Below are 15,093 nucleotides of genomic sequence, written 5' to 3' on the forward strand. Positions count from 1 at the left end.
TGATGACTGTCATGAAATGACTGGAAGGTGGAATGGAATGGAATGGAATGTGGGTGGAATTGCATGGAGAGGTGGGTTCTCACCTGCGGGCTCATGTTCCTATTGGATAAGAGGAAAACTAATGTTCCTATTGGATGAAAGAGAAATGACTGTACTGTGTGTACTCTCTCTAAGTCACACAGAAACTTCTCTCAAACCCTCTGTCTTGTACCACTGTGATCTGAGAGACAAGTAGGCTGCACCACTACCAGGTAATGTCTGATTGCAGTTAAGAAAGGATTTATGTTATTTCTGTTTTTGGTGGTAGCCAAAAAAAATACTGGAATGGAAATCTTGTCTAGTTTTCAAAAATGGCTGTATGAAATAATTTAAATTATTAATATGGAAAACGTAGGTGACAGAAAAACAAATTCTGAAAAAAGATTCTCCAAGATCTGGGGACCTTTTAGAGACCAATTGGAAAATATGTGACTATCTTCTTGAAATAGTTGGGCCTATATTGTCTCCAATGTCATTGTCGCTATTGTTATTTGTTATTATTATTGTTGTTGTTGTTGTTGTTGTTGTTGTTGTTATGTTTTGTTATTGTTATTCTAAAACCTCCAAACTGCAAAATGCCTATGCTACTTATAGTCTATAATTAGTAGAGATGCACAATTTTTTGTTTGTTTTTTGCCAAAATCCAATGTGCATAATGTTTTTCAACTCTTTTGGCCGATTGCCAGGGGGTGCCTTGCATTTTTTTCTTCCGCACCTGCTTTTGAGGGGCACCTGCTTTTGAGGGCCACCTGCTTTTGAGGGGCACCTGGTTTTGAGGGGCACCTGCTTTTTAGGGGCACCTGCTTTTTAGGGGCACCTGGTTTTGAGGGGCACCTGCTTTTTAGGGGCACCTGGTTTTGAGGGGCACCTTGTTTTGAGGGGCATCAGGTCTCTCGTGTAGCATTTGGCAAATTGTTGTGCCTACTCTTGGCGTGGTGGCCCACTGGCCATTTCAGAGGGAATGCAGTGTTTTGTTTTTTTATTGCAAAGCAGTGGGTTTTTTTTTAAGGAGGGGGTAGAATGCCCATGCTATGTGCTTGTTGAGGAAAGATCTTATTTGAAATGTTTTCATCTAAGCAGAGGGGGGCCTTGGGCTATAGGTATGACAGTGTGTGTGTTTACATTCTTCACTGGCCGTCCGCTTCCCTCCGCTCCACATGACATGCTCCAACATGAGCCTCGAGTTGGGACATTGTCGGGGACAGCTAGACCGGCATCACCGGCATCACCTCCCGTTCCCTCCATAGACTCCAGATGGTCCAAAACTCAGCTGCCCGCCTGCTCACTCACACCCGGTCCCGCGATCACATCACCCCTGTCCTCCACTCTCTCCACTGGCTCCCCGTCAAGCAACGCATCGACTTCAAATTACTCCTCCTCACCTTCAAAGCCCTCCACAGCCTAGCCCCCCCCTACCTGACTGACCTCCTCATCCCCCATCGCCCCTCCCGTACACTCCGATCCTCTTCTACTGCCACCCTCATCATCCCCCCATCCAGACTCAAAACCTTTGTTGACCGTGCTCCCCACTCCCCACTTTCAAAACCCGACTTCAAACCTACCTGTTCTCCCAAGCTTACAACCTCCCCTACCCCTGACCACCTCCTCCAAACCATCACCCTCCGCCCCCCCCATCCCCCCCTCCCCCTCCCTCCTGTTATCTTCCTCCCCTCTGCTTCTCCATACAACCTTGCCCTGAACCGCCACTGTTATTTGTATCTGTTCCCTGTAACTGTTGCCTGTTGCCTGTATCTGTTGCCTGTTACCTGTATCTGTTGCCTGTTTCTGTTCCCTGTTGCTTGTCTTTTGTTTCTCTGTTAAGCATATTTGGGTCTTGAAAAGCGCTATATAAAATAAATGAATTATTATTATTATTATTATTAGACATACATAGCCTACTCGAATGTCAGCTTGACGAGGGAGCAGCCCCGGCTACAGCCCACTACAGTATAGGGGGCGTTGGAATTCCAGGAGGGGGCGGCGACAACGTAACGCACTATTCCCAGCTTGAAAAACATGAGCAGACCAGTTGCCTTATCTAGGCATCAAGTCAGCCGTTTTACTCGCGATTACAGACCCGTTAATAGAGACGTGTAATTGTGCCTTTTATGCCAATATAACGCTCTTCCAAAGAGCCTCTCCTCTTTGAGATCATTACAGACAAGTAGACAAACACTGCCACCAAGTGCCAGCTTTACAACAATAGGCCGTATAGTTAATAGACAAACTATAAACACACTAACACAGCCTGACAGCCACCAAGTATGTGCCTGCTTTAACGCTCCTTTTCAACAATTACAGACAGTATAGACGCTACTGACACCCCCGCGGGAACATAGCCTAATTATGTTGTCCCACCTGGCTGCGTGGAGAGACCCGGCCGGCCGCTCAGAGTGCAGGCTGCCCCGTTGCTGTCCATGGTGCTGACAGTAGGCTATAGACAAGCTACAGACACAGCCACAAAGACGTGCCTGCTTACCAATATTTAAATTAAAACCATTCATAACAACAATAACAGCATGTGTACCAGCAGCGCAAACATCAAACAACAATGCAATAAATAGAATAACCAGCCTCTTACCTGTAGGCCTAGTAGTCTGTAGTAGGCTGTAGAAATAACAATCCAGCAAACAGACAGCATGTTGTGAAGCCAAAAACAACAGAACACACTAGTGACTGAACAATGTGATCGAGCCCGGGTAGCCCACCTGACGCCAGCTGCTGCAGCTGCCTCCAGGCTGCTCGCCAGCCTCGCCAGGCTCGCCTTCTTCCTCAAACTCACGGTCACGGGCCCGTGACAGTGGGGCCGCGGCGGTGTTCTTCTTTAACCATTTTCTAATGTCCATGGCGGCGAAATAACTCAAAAAGTGCGGATATGGTTCTCTTCTCTAGTGGGTCTCCAGTAGCCTAGCCTAATCAACTAGCCTACAACAAGAGGCGGTTTCCCCGAGGAAGTAAAGCGGTGCCGTCTATATAGCCAATCAGACTTGCGCAATACTATGACATAGTCAGCGACACTAGACATTTCCTAACCTCGCGTCACCAGGCTCTTCTCGGCGAGAAAGAGCCTGGCTCCCGCCCACAATTGATTTTGTCACCCTACTGGTTCCGGCCTAGAGCCCGCCCTAGACCGGATGGCAGCGTTTCTAGCTCGTCAACTTTCACGTTAACTTGACAATTTGACCCAAGTATCAGAACGGCAAACAACAAAACAAAAGATGGACGTACCGAAGTTCTTTTAGAAACATTGCGGATTCACAATCTCACATCTTTTAAGCCAATACAGAAGCTTTGCATCAGACAATTAATCGAGGGAAGAGACATCAAGCTAACAGCAACACAGATGTTTTTTGGCGCACTGCCTTCCGGTGTTCATTCTGGTTCCGTGGTTTACGCCCCATGACAAAAAGCGGGGTGGAAGGTGCCCAGACTAGACATTTCCCTAGGTAGCAGACACTGCTCGCCGACACTTGAAAGTGTCGAGTCAAGTCCTCATTTCTGTCGGCGACCGTTTCAAAAGTGTCTGCAGACAAAGCATAAATTGGGCTTTACAGTTGTCCAATGCTGCCTCAAAACCCATCTCTTCTCCACCGCCTTCACCTTCACATTTTTGGAAGCGGCATGCCAGCCACGGCGTAGCCCTAAAACGGCCTAAAACGGCCTTCTTCAGCATCACACGCTGAAGAAGGCCGTTAGGCTGAAACGTCCATGTGTTGTACCTGGTGAAAAGCTGGAATAAACCTGACGAAAGGACATTTTTGTGTGCTGGCTCTCCTTCTCCTACCAAGCATACAACAGTAACCTGTCAGAACAACCCCGGGCCTGCAGACATAGGGCTTTCATGTCTGACCATAAATTATGCTTTAGTGTTTCATAACAATGTATCAAGTTCAAACTGAATGAAACCAATGTAACTTTTTATAAGCCAGTTATTTTGTCCTACATTAGTTATCAACTACCGTAGGTGATGTGATAAAAGTGACTCAGTGTTTACGTGTTTTTGTCTACTGCCATGTCGTTTCTTGTCTTCATAATTCTCAACCTCACACTCGGGGTACAAACTAATTTCCACCTTACACATTACTGTGTGTATTATATTTACAAAGCACTAAACCACTGGCAGCCTTACAGAGTCAACAAATGATATTGTATTTAATGTATCCTCTTCAAACTCAATACACATTCATTGATACTACTACTACTACTACTACTATTACTACTACTTAAGTATCTTGTGAGTACTGAACATGTCAATTCTTTGTACAGGACATAGCTGACTTCTGTCAATCCTCAAAACATGGCAGAGGGAATTACCTGCAGTTGCAAGGTAAATTGCTACAGTCCTCACAGAATTCATATTGATATTGGGGCAGCTTTTTATGGTATTCATGAGTGAGATTTGGGAGGAGAGACATGTTCTACATCCTAGTATACTTCCTTGACTACTATGTAATTTAATTTTGTTTATTTAGGTAGAGGTTCCCTATAAGCCCCCTGGGCTTTTTACCTCTCCCTGCACAGTATACCTTTGTATTGTACAGTTGTCATTGCTGTGTATATTTTATTGTCTTGTTTTTTACTGTGCGAATAAATAAACTAAACTAAACTATGCATGCCACCTATACCACCACACTATGTTTAAATACTAGCAGCTCCTTAGGGCACAATCTAGGCCGGCGGTAGAGTGCCATTCTACCAATCAATCACTCAACCCATCAGAACTTCCCACCTTTAGAATATCTTGCCTTTTCTTCTCAGTTCACCTATTACTTGTGTGCCTCCTCCTCCACTGCCTAATGTTTTAGCTGCATTACAGTCAGTTGCCCCTCTTTCTTGTATATAGTGAACTGTACAGATCATATACAGTAGCATATATATATATATATATATATATATATATATATATATATATACATACATACACACACACACACACACACACACACACACATATGTACTGTATACACATACGTATATTATATAGCCTTATAGATATACACATGCACACATATATACACCCAAGCAATTACACATACACACATCATCATCACACAGTAATCATATGTACTAATAAACATACACAATCATAAATCCAAACACGTACGGTGTGTGTGTGTGTGTGTGTGTGTGTGTGTGTGTGTGTATATATATATATATACATACACACACACACATATATATATATATATATATATATATATATATATATATATATATATATATATATATATATATATATATATATATATATATGCGCAATATACATAGACATATATGCACACACATACACACACTACACATATCGGAAGCAAGAGCATGTCGACTCAAAACCAGAAGAAATACCTTTTTTAAGCATGTGAAATTATGTAATGGTTCATATGTTTGGGGGTAATTTATTCCAGTCTGAAGGGGCTTTAATCATAAATGCTCTCTTTCAAATTGTTTTCCTAACTGCAGGAATGGAGAAATAGAATTGTGAAGAGTGTCTTAGCTGATATGTTGATGAGTAGGGAACCAAAAACTGCTGTAAATAATGTGGATAATTAAAATGTATACATTTAAAAATGAGTTGCAGCCAGTGAATATCTTCTTATACTGAATGGGAGCCACTTGAGTGAATTGTACATTGTACACTACAGTGATGAGTGGTCAAGGAACATCCGAGTGAAAATCTACAGAGGTTATTGTATGCTGTGTTCATTGGTTGAAGGTTAGTTTTGGATGTGTTTTGATAAACAACATCAGCATAATCAAAGATAGGTGAAATAATTTGAGCGGTAGTAGCAGTAGTTTGAGTTTTGCATTAAAATCAGATTGAAGGGCAGCTTGAATTTGTGGCAAGTATAAATGACAGTATCATCTGCATAAAGCTGAACAGAAGAGTTAGAGCAGATTAAAGGTAGATCATTTATAAAAATAGAAAAAAGAAGTTGACCTAGCCTCGAGCCCTGAGGTACACCTCTTTGTTGAACAAATAAGTCAGATTTACTCCCTTGAACAACAACACATTGTGTAGATAAGAATCGAACCAAAGTAATACACTTAGAGATAGCCCAACTGCATAGAGCTTATCTAAAAGTAAATAATGATCAACCAAATCAAAGGTCTTTTTGATATAACTAAAAATAGCACCTGTGAGATTACCAGTATCGGATGAGGAGAACACATCATTGGTGAGTTTTAAAAGTGCAGTAGTTGTTGAATGATTAGGTCTGAATCCTGATTGAAATGGCAATATAGAATGCTATTAATCTTAAGATAATTAGACAATTAAATTAAAAAATAACTTTTTCAAATATTTTGGCAAAAGAAGAGATTATAGATATGGGTCTATAATTAGTGGGATGAAGAATGTCACCACCTTTGTGAAGTGCAGTGATGCGTGAACACTTCCAGATAGCTGGCAACTCACAGGTAAATAAAGACATAAATAAATCAGCAAGTGGATACATGAGTACATGACCGGCTAATTTGATATACTTTATCTCGATCCCATCCAGTCCAGCACCACTGTTTGAGCTTAGTTGTTTAATTGCAATTAAGACAGTCGGTGTTATATTCTTAAAGGAGAAAGTACTTTGGCAGGGTGGAGTGTGATTCATACTGTCAGTGTAAGGAGAGTCAGATAATAGATCAGAGCAGAATAATGTTACTTTGAAATATGTATCACCTTGTAAAATACATACAATTTTCTTAACAAAAGCTTGGCTATGGCTCCAAATAAAGGCAATAAAGGATTTCACACACATACACACACATACAGTGGGCCCCTGCTATGGGGCCCTATGTGGGAATGTGGCTTGAAAATACAAAGCAAGACAGACAAACATGATTCCTTGTTTTGCCTCATTCAACAGAAAGAGCATATCTACGCCCGGGCCTTGAGTATCACCATAGTAAAAGCAGAAAAAGTTGTCTCCCAGGATTACTGTAAGTATAGCTAATGCATCACATGCATCTTTAAGAAAAAATAACTACAAAACTGAAATCTTGTCACTTTTTTAAATCATTTTCACTCAGTCTATTATAGATCCTTTTCATATTCATGCGACACAAGGAGTGTTTGTCAGTGTTGTGTTGCATAACTTATACTGCTGTCCCTGTTGTTTTTATCCCCTGTTTCAATGCAGTCTCTGAATCAGACTGCTATGTCACTCTGCGTCTCCCCACGGCATCAGCAAAGACCTACCAGACAAAAATCGTGACGAACAGCGCAAACCCAGTGTGGAATGAAACGTTTCACTTCCGGGTCGCCAGCAACGTGAAAGTGAGGCCACTATACTGACATTTAGTCAACTAGTGCAGCGCCCGTTCCCCTCCCTCTCCTTTCCCCATTCACACATCATGCTTCACCCCTCACCCTCGTCACCCCTTTCCCCCCGATTGGTCAAATTGCATGGAATTGAATTCAATGAAGTTGATGGGACGAACGAGTCTTGAGATAAACCACTTTTAGTGTTGCCAGTACATGGCGCTATGATCATGTGCATCTCCGAATTGCACGAAATGTGGCACTGCACTCCGTCGGGTACCCAGCAGCGCACTCCCCACATTTGAAGTCAACCAGAGGAACTGTTCTGAGTGATAAACCGCTTTTTGTGTTGCCAATAGGTGGTGCTATAACTATGCGCGTGTCCGAATTGCCGAAAAATTCGGCACTGCACTGTCGGGTTCCCAGCATCACACCTGCCAAGTTTGAAATCGATCTGACGAACGGTTCTCGAGATAAACTGCTTTTGGTGTTGCCAGTAGGTGGCGCTGTGCCAAATTGCACGGAATTTGGCGCTGCACTCTGTCGGGTTCCCAGCAGTGCACTCCCCAAGTTTGAAGTCGATTGGATGAACAGTTCTTGAGATAAACAGTGTTTTGTGTGGCCAGTAGGTGGCACTATGCAGAATTCCACGAAATTCGGCGCTGCACTCTGTCGGGTGGCCAGCAGCACATCCACCAAGTTTCAAGTCGATTGAATGAACGGTTCTCGAGATGTAGCACTTTTTGTGTTGCCTATATAGGTGGCGCTATGCCAAATTGCATGAAATTCGGCACGGCACTCTGTGGCATTCCCAGCAGCGCACTCCCAACTTTCAAGTCAATCGGACGAACGGTTCTCGAGATAAACCGCTTTTTTGTTGCCAGTAGGTGGCGCTATAACTATGCGCAGAGATGGGCACAAATGGATCGAAAATTATTTGGACACGCCCACAATTAGCGCTGTGCGCGGCGCTATTCATCCGCAAAACAGCCGCTAACACAAAATTACCGCCTTTGCGACGATAGAGCCCTATGCTCCTTATTTTGTTGCCCTCTGGGGGGTGGTATGGAGCTGTTACAGCAACTTAGAATGTGTGCAAAATGTCCTTTATACCAAATGTATTCAGCTTACTACACACCTCTCAATAACTGTAAAACTGAATGAAGGTCTGCAAAACGGTTTACAGTTTTTGGATATGTGTGAGATCATGTGCAAATTAAGTTCTCCTTTAACAGTGAGCTCCTCTGCTGTCTTTCCAGAATATGCTGGAGTTAAAGCTGTATGACGAGGACTTCATGGATTATGACGACCTGACTGCCACGCTGATGTTTGACATTCGCAACCTCACCCTAGGAAAGAAGGAGAACAAGGTCTTCACCATAAACCCGAAGGTGAAAATACCAATAAGCTAAAGTATATTAATAAATAAGCATCTGCTGTAATTCTGAGCATATTGGAATAACATTGATCTGGGACCAGTTGTACTTCTTCAGACATATTTATTGAATAAGTTTAGTGATGGTAAATAACGTAACCTGAGTCATGATTTGTACTTGCCTGGAACCAGACCTTTCAATCTGCCCACTCCACTGAGTTGAGTTTTGATTGCTTCTGGTCTGGCATCGTGACATGCAACAGCGATTTCCTAAGTTGTCCAATGAGCTCCAAAAGGGGGACTAATGATTAGCCAATCAGTGTCAATAAACAGCACAACAGGCAGGACTAACACCGTTGTCAAGTTGTTATCACATGCATCGGACGATTAAACGTACAGATTACTTTGAAATCCGAACAGCACTCTGATTTGAAGACGTTTATTCAAAGGGGAGATTGGTAAGACTTTACGTACTGTACCACAAAAACGGGCGTAGTTACCAAGGAACAAGTGAGAAACTAACTGCTAGTTAATGAAGAGTTAACAGGGACTTCCTGGATTACTCTGAACAAAAATGGTAATGAATGGTAAGGTAATCAGGAAGAAATAATGGATTCCCTAGTAACAACTCAGTTGTATAGCATACTTTACTTAAAGGGCACAATAATGCTAAGTAGTGATAAGATAATCATGAAGAAACAATGCATTGACTAGTAGCCACTCAGTATGATGCTCTACTTTACTTGAAGGGGCACAAAAACAGTAACTAATGGCAATCTAATCAGTAAATAATGATGTATTCCTAGTAGCCACTCAGTAGGATGCACTACATTGAGATGACGCAAAAATAGTACGGTAACTACTATAGGCGTAATAAGTTAGTAATGATTTGTTATTGTTTACATGACATTTAGTACTTTATTCAGAGCTCACCAGGAATGATACAGAGTAACTACACCCAAACCCAAATTTTTGGTGAGGTCTGACACCTAATGGTGAAAAATACGGTACTGAACTGGCCTTCTCTTATTGGCTGGTCTCTGTGACAGCTGATGTCACCACCTGTTGTACTCTAAAGAGGGTGACATCACAGGTCACAGAGACCAGCCAATAGCAGGTCAGTTCAATCAGTACCCTACTTTTCACCATTAGGTGTCAGGCTTTGCCACATATTTAGGTTGGGGGAAGTAACCCCCCCCCCCCCCAGGAATTGTTGGATACTGGCTCATTAAGATGTTCTTTTAACTTATACTTGAGTCATTCAGGAACTCCCTGTTAATTCAATTAACTCGCAGTAAATTTCTGACTTGTTCCTTGGTAACTATGCCCGTGTTTGTGGTGCAATAATGTAAAGCGTTACTGGGAGATTTGTTTTGAGAAGTTTGATTAATACAGACCTGAATATGAAAATGATTGTGGCAAGGCTTCTATCATTGCCCATGTTCTTTGCTCATACTGTACATGGATACAATTCACACATTATTTTCATGCCCTCTTTTCTATAGACTAATGGTCAACTCTTTGTTGATTTTGAGCTACATGAGAGGTAATTGACTTTTGTATGTTGCTATTTTCATGCAAATGTTACATGTTACAGTCATTTGTTTTTCTATAGCTTTTTGGACACTAAACATACAGATGCAACAAAAATAATTTGTCTTTCTATAGTGGGGACTCCAGTCATGAATACCTCTCAAACGGCATCCTCGTGGTAAGTTTTCTCATGTAGGATGCATGACAGCACAAACACCCAAATAAAGACACTGGGAACCAACATGAAAGTAGAGTTCAGAGAAGGATTATGCAAGGGTCAGAAACATTAACAATCTCTCTTTATTCCCGCTAGGACTTACTTGATTGAGACACTACACATTTAATTATGATGACACAAAGCATTATAGTTCATCTGAAACTGATTACCATCATTATCTACTGAGGCGCGTGTCAATCGAAACTCTATTGAAGTTTGTACAGCCACCACAGATTATGTTGCACGAGCTGAGGAATTTGATGAATATTCTATGCTTTATTCAGAGCTGGAAAAAGATGCCTACCTTCTGTGGACATATTTCCAATGATAAATCGTTATAGAATAGTATTTGATTGTGAAACCTTACTGTCACTGATTGACCAAATGTCTGAGATATTATGGGCGCGAGAAGGGCTGATAATAGCCTTTGTCATGTAAAGCATTTGGGTCAGAGAAGGTTAATGTGTTATCCATGACGCATCCACTGCGTCATGTGGAGTTATGTCAGATGACTGGTCTGAGGATATTGTTAGACATAGAGGGAGCCAATCATATTGGCACACCCTTGTATGGTCACTTTAAGAGGATCGTTTAGCTATAGACCAAATCAGCGGGATGTTTACATTTACTTCCGGGTACCCCTGAGGTCCACACATTATAATGGCGGTGGACGGCACAAACTGACATGTTGAAGACAAAAACAGACAAAGAAGACAAAAATGGTTCGTCCGTGTTGTGTTGTTGTTTTATATCATTCATAACAACACTTTCACTAACGTTAGTGGAGACCAGACTAGCTAATTTACCTGTTGGACCAGACTAGAGTAGACTTGAAGCTAAATTAAATTGACCTGGCGTCAGTAGCTCTGTCTGTACCAGGCTCTTTCTCGCCGAGAAGAGCCTGGTGACGCGAGGGTACTCTGTCTGTAACGTAAAAAAACAGCGAGTTTGACAGACAAACAAACTTTATTAGCTAGCTAACACTACATAAAACAAACACAGAAGAAAGGCTAGATACGTCGGACAAGCATGTTTACCAACCGTTTAACCATTTAAATTGAAAGTAGTCGGCCGAAAACAACGAGAGGGTTTGACAGCATTTATATGACAACACGCACATTTAAACCTGCCGCCTTTCCCAAGTGGTACCCGGAAGTAAATTTGTTTACATGGTGACGTCACGGTGATTTGGTCTATATAAGACTGTGGAACGATGATCAAGACAGACACACATCTAACCTGAAGCGAAGCTATGTAGGGAGCTAGCATATTATGGGGCTTAGCTTATTAGCATACGGGAACTAACCTCATTAGCATATAGTAATGCATAACTTGTAACTGTTATGATCGAATAAACGTTCAGGTATTGCAACACTGTCTGACCTTATTTAGGCATAGCATTAACCTATTGTAGGAATCCACGACACTTCATTTTAATCGTTTGAGAGAAGGCTGAGATGGGACTACTAACCTGATGGTCCTAGTGTTAAATCAATTATGAAGATAAATGAAAAATAAGTACTGGTACTGTAGGTCTCACGGCCAGTGCTTCTAGACTTTAACAATAACATTAACATTATCATCAGGCTTTGTTGTCCAGGAATTTCTAGCAAACATGACATAATAAGTGGCTCTCATCAAACGGAGGCAATAGCTCACTTGGTTAGCAGACTTAAGTAGCTCGGCCGTTGTATCTCTCCGGCGGTGATGAGCACTACGCTACGCTGCTCGTTTATATCCATATACCACATAACAATACAAGACGCCTACAAACAGGTAACGTTACATTATATCAAACTAAAGAGCACACTGTGACAAACGGTCACGTCTGTCTTCTGTATGAATCACATGATAAGGGAAGCGCTAACACTGCCTCTATAAGGACATTTGCATCACGTACGACCTCAGCTTCGCCTCCCTCTGATGGACAGCCAGAAGTACCAATCGTACACAAGCAGGACCGTGACACTATGAAGTGGTCATTTCTGAACATCAAGCTGCCTCATGACACCATACTTACTTATGACTTGTGCAGACAATAATTGTGCATTTTGAGCATACCTTACTTTGATTACAATAACCAGAATAACTGATTTCTCTTTGTGCCTCGATCAGGCTGCTCCATACGCTGTTTTGGATATCATGGCAAGCGACAAGCTAACCAGTGAAAGTATGTGCTATCAATGTTAACATTTATTTCACAATTCTGTCCACTTCAATGAGTCATACTGGAGGCACTCGAGAGAGCGTATACTTCTGCCAACCCTATGCAATTGTTAAAATGTGCCAGTTCAGAAGTTGCATTGTCACCAAAAGTTAATTATTTCTTCCATGCCACATTATCAACTTGTTGATTGGGCCAATATTGGAGGCTCTGCCTCCTCTTATGTCTGCTGATAGGGACACAATGTTTGATGTTATGTGAATCTGTTTAAAAGTTATGCTTTTGTTGTTGTCTTTTATGAGAAGTCGTGCCCCTTCAGAATCAGAATCAGAAAGACTTTAATGATCCCCGGGGGCAGTGGCGGACTGCATAATTGGGCACGTCGGGCAAATGCCCGGTGGCCTGGCCTGGCCTGGCCTGCGGAAAAAAAAAGAAAAAAAAAAAGAAAAAAAAAATTGCAGGCCAGGCCAGGCCACTCACTGAACAGCAGGCCAGGCGCCGCCTACTGGTTTACTAGTGGTTTTATTACTTTATTCAGGTTTAAAGTGGGTGCATCTCATTGTAAAATTAGACTTGGCCCAAATTGGGCTTCAAACGGCCCAAATTGGGCTTCAAACGGCCCAAATCGGGCTTCAAACAGCCCAAATCTGGCTTTAAACGACCCAAATCTGGCTTCAAACGGCCCAAATTGGGCTTCAAATGCCCCAAATTGAGCTTCAAACGCCCCAAATTTTTCACGCACGTTGGCCCGTATCGGCCTGGCCTGCTTGGTATCTAATGCCCGGCCTGAATTATGATCCCAGTCCGCCCCTGCCCGGGGGGAAATTGGAAGTTTGCAGTTGCTCGCACTCAGGCATGAAATATCCACATAACACAACATAGGATAACACAGTCTCACACAGTATCTCCCTAAACGTAAAAAACAGTCAATAAAATAAAATACAATAAAATAAAATACAATAAAATAAAATAGGGTCAATGGGATAGTAAAAGTAAGTAGAATTGTAGAATAGCTTTTGGGGCATGTTAGCCGGCTCTTCGTTGCCCCATGACCAACATTTCCACAATTATTTTTGAATTTTGTCTTTCAGTTCTTTTGTGTGCAAGTAAATACAAGTCAAATGGGTAAAGTGTGTAGTGGTGTGGCCATTCTTACGTCACTTTAGGCAATGTTTTGGGGGTACCTCAACAACACGGCTAATTGTTTTCAACATGAAAAAAGGTCCTACGCGTAATCTTAACCCTACTCCTACCCCCCTACCTACCCCTCCAATCCCGACTCTCTACGACCTTCTTATACCTAGGTATGTCCCCTATTCCCTTCACACCCCCACCCCACCACTCACATCCCCATAGCCACTCCCTTACCCACCCCTCCACTCACATCCCCATAGCCACTCCCTTACCCACCCCACCACTCACATCCCCATAGCCACTCCCTTACCCACCCCTCCACTCACATCCCCATAGCCACTCCCTTACCCACCCCACCACTCACATCCCCATAGCCACTCCCTTACCCACCCCACCACTCACATCCCCATAGCCACTCCCTTACCCACCCCACCACTCACATCCCCATATCCACTCCCTTACCCACCCCACCACTCACATCCCCATATCCACTCCCTTACCCACCCCACCACTCACATCCCCATAGCCACTCCCTTACCCACCCCACCACTCACATCCCCATAGCCACTCCCTTACCCACCCCACCACTCACATCCCCATAGCCACTCCCTTACCCACCCCTCGAACCCCGAGTCTCTACGACCTGCCTATCCCTAGCTATGGCTATATGGCTATATTCCCTAGCCCCGCCCCTTCACTAAGTGAGTGAGTGTCCTGACTTTGGTGTCTTCTGCCCCCCGGCCTGGCCTGCTGTCAGCGCAGTGGGATTTTTTTTATCTGACCCTATGCACTGCCTCCTACTGTATGTCCTGTCGGACTAGAACTTAGCTTTATGGAACTTCTCTCCTGACTATACTGTACATGCGTGGGTTGTACAGTACATTGCTTTGGATAAACCCCTCTGCCAAATGGGAAATTGAATTGTAATTATAAAATAAAAAAGTGTTTTTCTGGCTAAAATCTAGTTCACACAGGTCTTTTTGGCATTGCAACATATTGCAACATCATTTGGTCATCAGATGAATAAATGCAACACTTAAAGACCGCAAATGGATTCTGTGATATTGAGGTATCTGGATCAAAATGATTTGTGGAAACTAACTAAAAATCGGCAAGATCAGTCTGATGTTGGATTTTTGACATTCTCACCATCTGCTGAACAGATGATGACAGAAAGGCTACAGTACCCAGAGGCAACCAAGATCGACTAGGGCTCCATCCGAATAGTCACTACTCCTAACTCCTTTTCCTACCTTTTCCTTGACCTCGCCGGAAGTAAAACACGCAATGTTTCTCCCCTCCCACGTAGGCTACAACCCTTGTACCCCGCTAGTCCATCTGATGGATATTTCCTACAGTCGCGTATGGGCCGTTTCGAC

General features: G+C 42.8%; 1 protein-coding gene across 1 annotated transcript in view; it reads left to right on the forward strand.

Annotated features, from left to right (window-relative positions):
* Nucleotides 1–224: 224 nt before the first annotated feature.
* The window catches only part of LOC310792389 (cytosolic phospholipase A2 zeta-like), a 31,681-nt gene continuing 16,812 nt past the window's right edge, over nucleotides 225–15,093 (forward strand). The window contains exons 1-8 of the mRNA XM_083654105.1: nucleotides 225–251; nucleotides 4,306–4,366; nucleotides 6,897–6,969; nucleotides 7,170–7,306; nucleotides 8,551–8,682; nucleotides 10,172–10,212; nucleotides 10,335–10,377; nucleotides 12,532–12,586. Of these exons, the coding sequence (XP_083510231.1) occupies nucleotides 4,337–4,366; nucleotides 6,897–6,969; nucleotides 7,170–7,306; nucleotides 8,551–8,682; nucleotides 10,172–10,212; nucleotides 10,335–10,377; nucleotides 12,532–12,586 (511 nt within the window). The 5' untranslated portion in view covers nucleotides 225–251; nucleotides 4,306–4,336. The remainder of the gene's footprint in view (nucleotides 252–4,305; nucleotides 4,367–6,896; nucleotides 6,970–7,169; nucleotides 7,307–8,550; nucleotides 8,683–10,171; nucleotides 10,213–10,334; nucleotides 10,378–12,531; nucleotides 12,587–15,093) is intronic.

The sequence above is a fragment of the Poromitra crassiceps genome (assembly GCF_964638095.1).
Source record: "Poromitra crassiceps genome assembly, chromosome: 17".
In the NCBI taxonomy this organism is placed as follows: Eukaryota; Metazoa; Chordata; class Actinopteri; order Beryciformes; family Melamphaidae; genus Poromitra; species Poromitra crassiceps.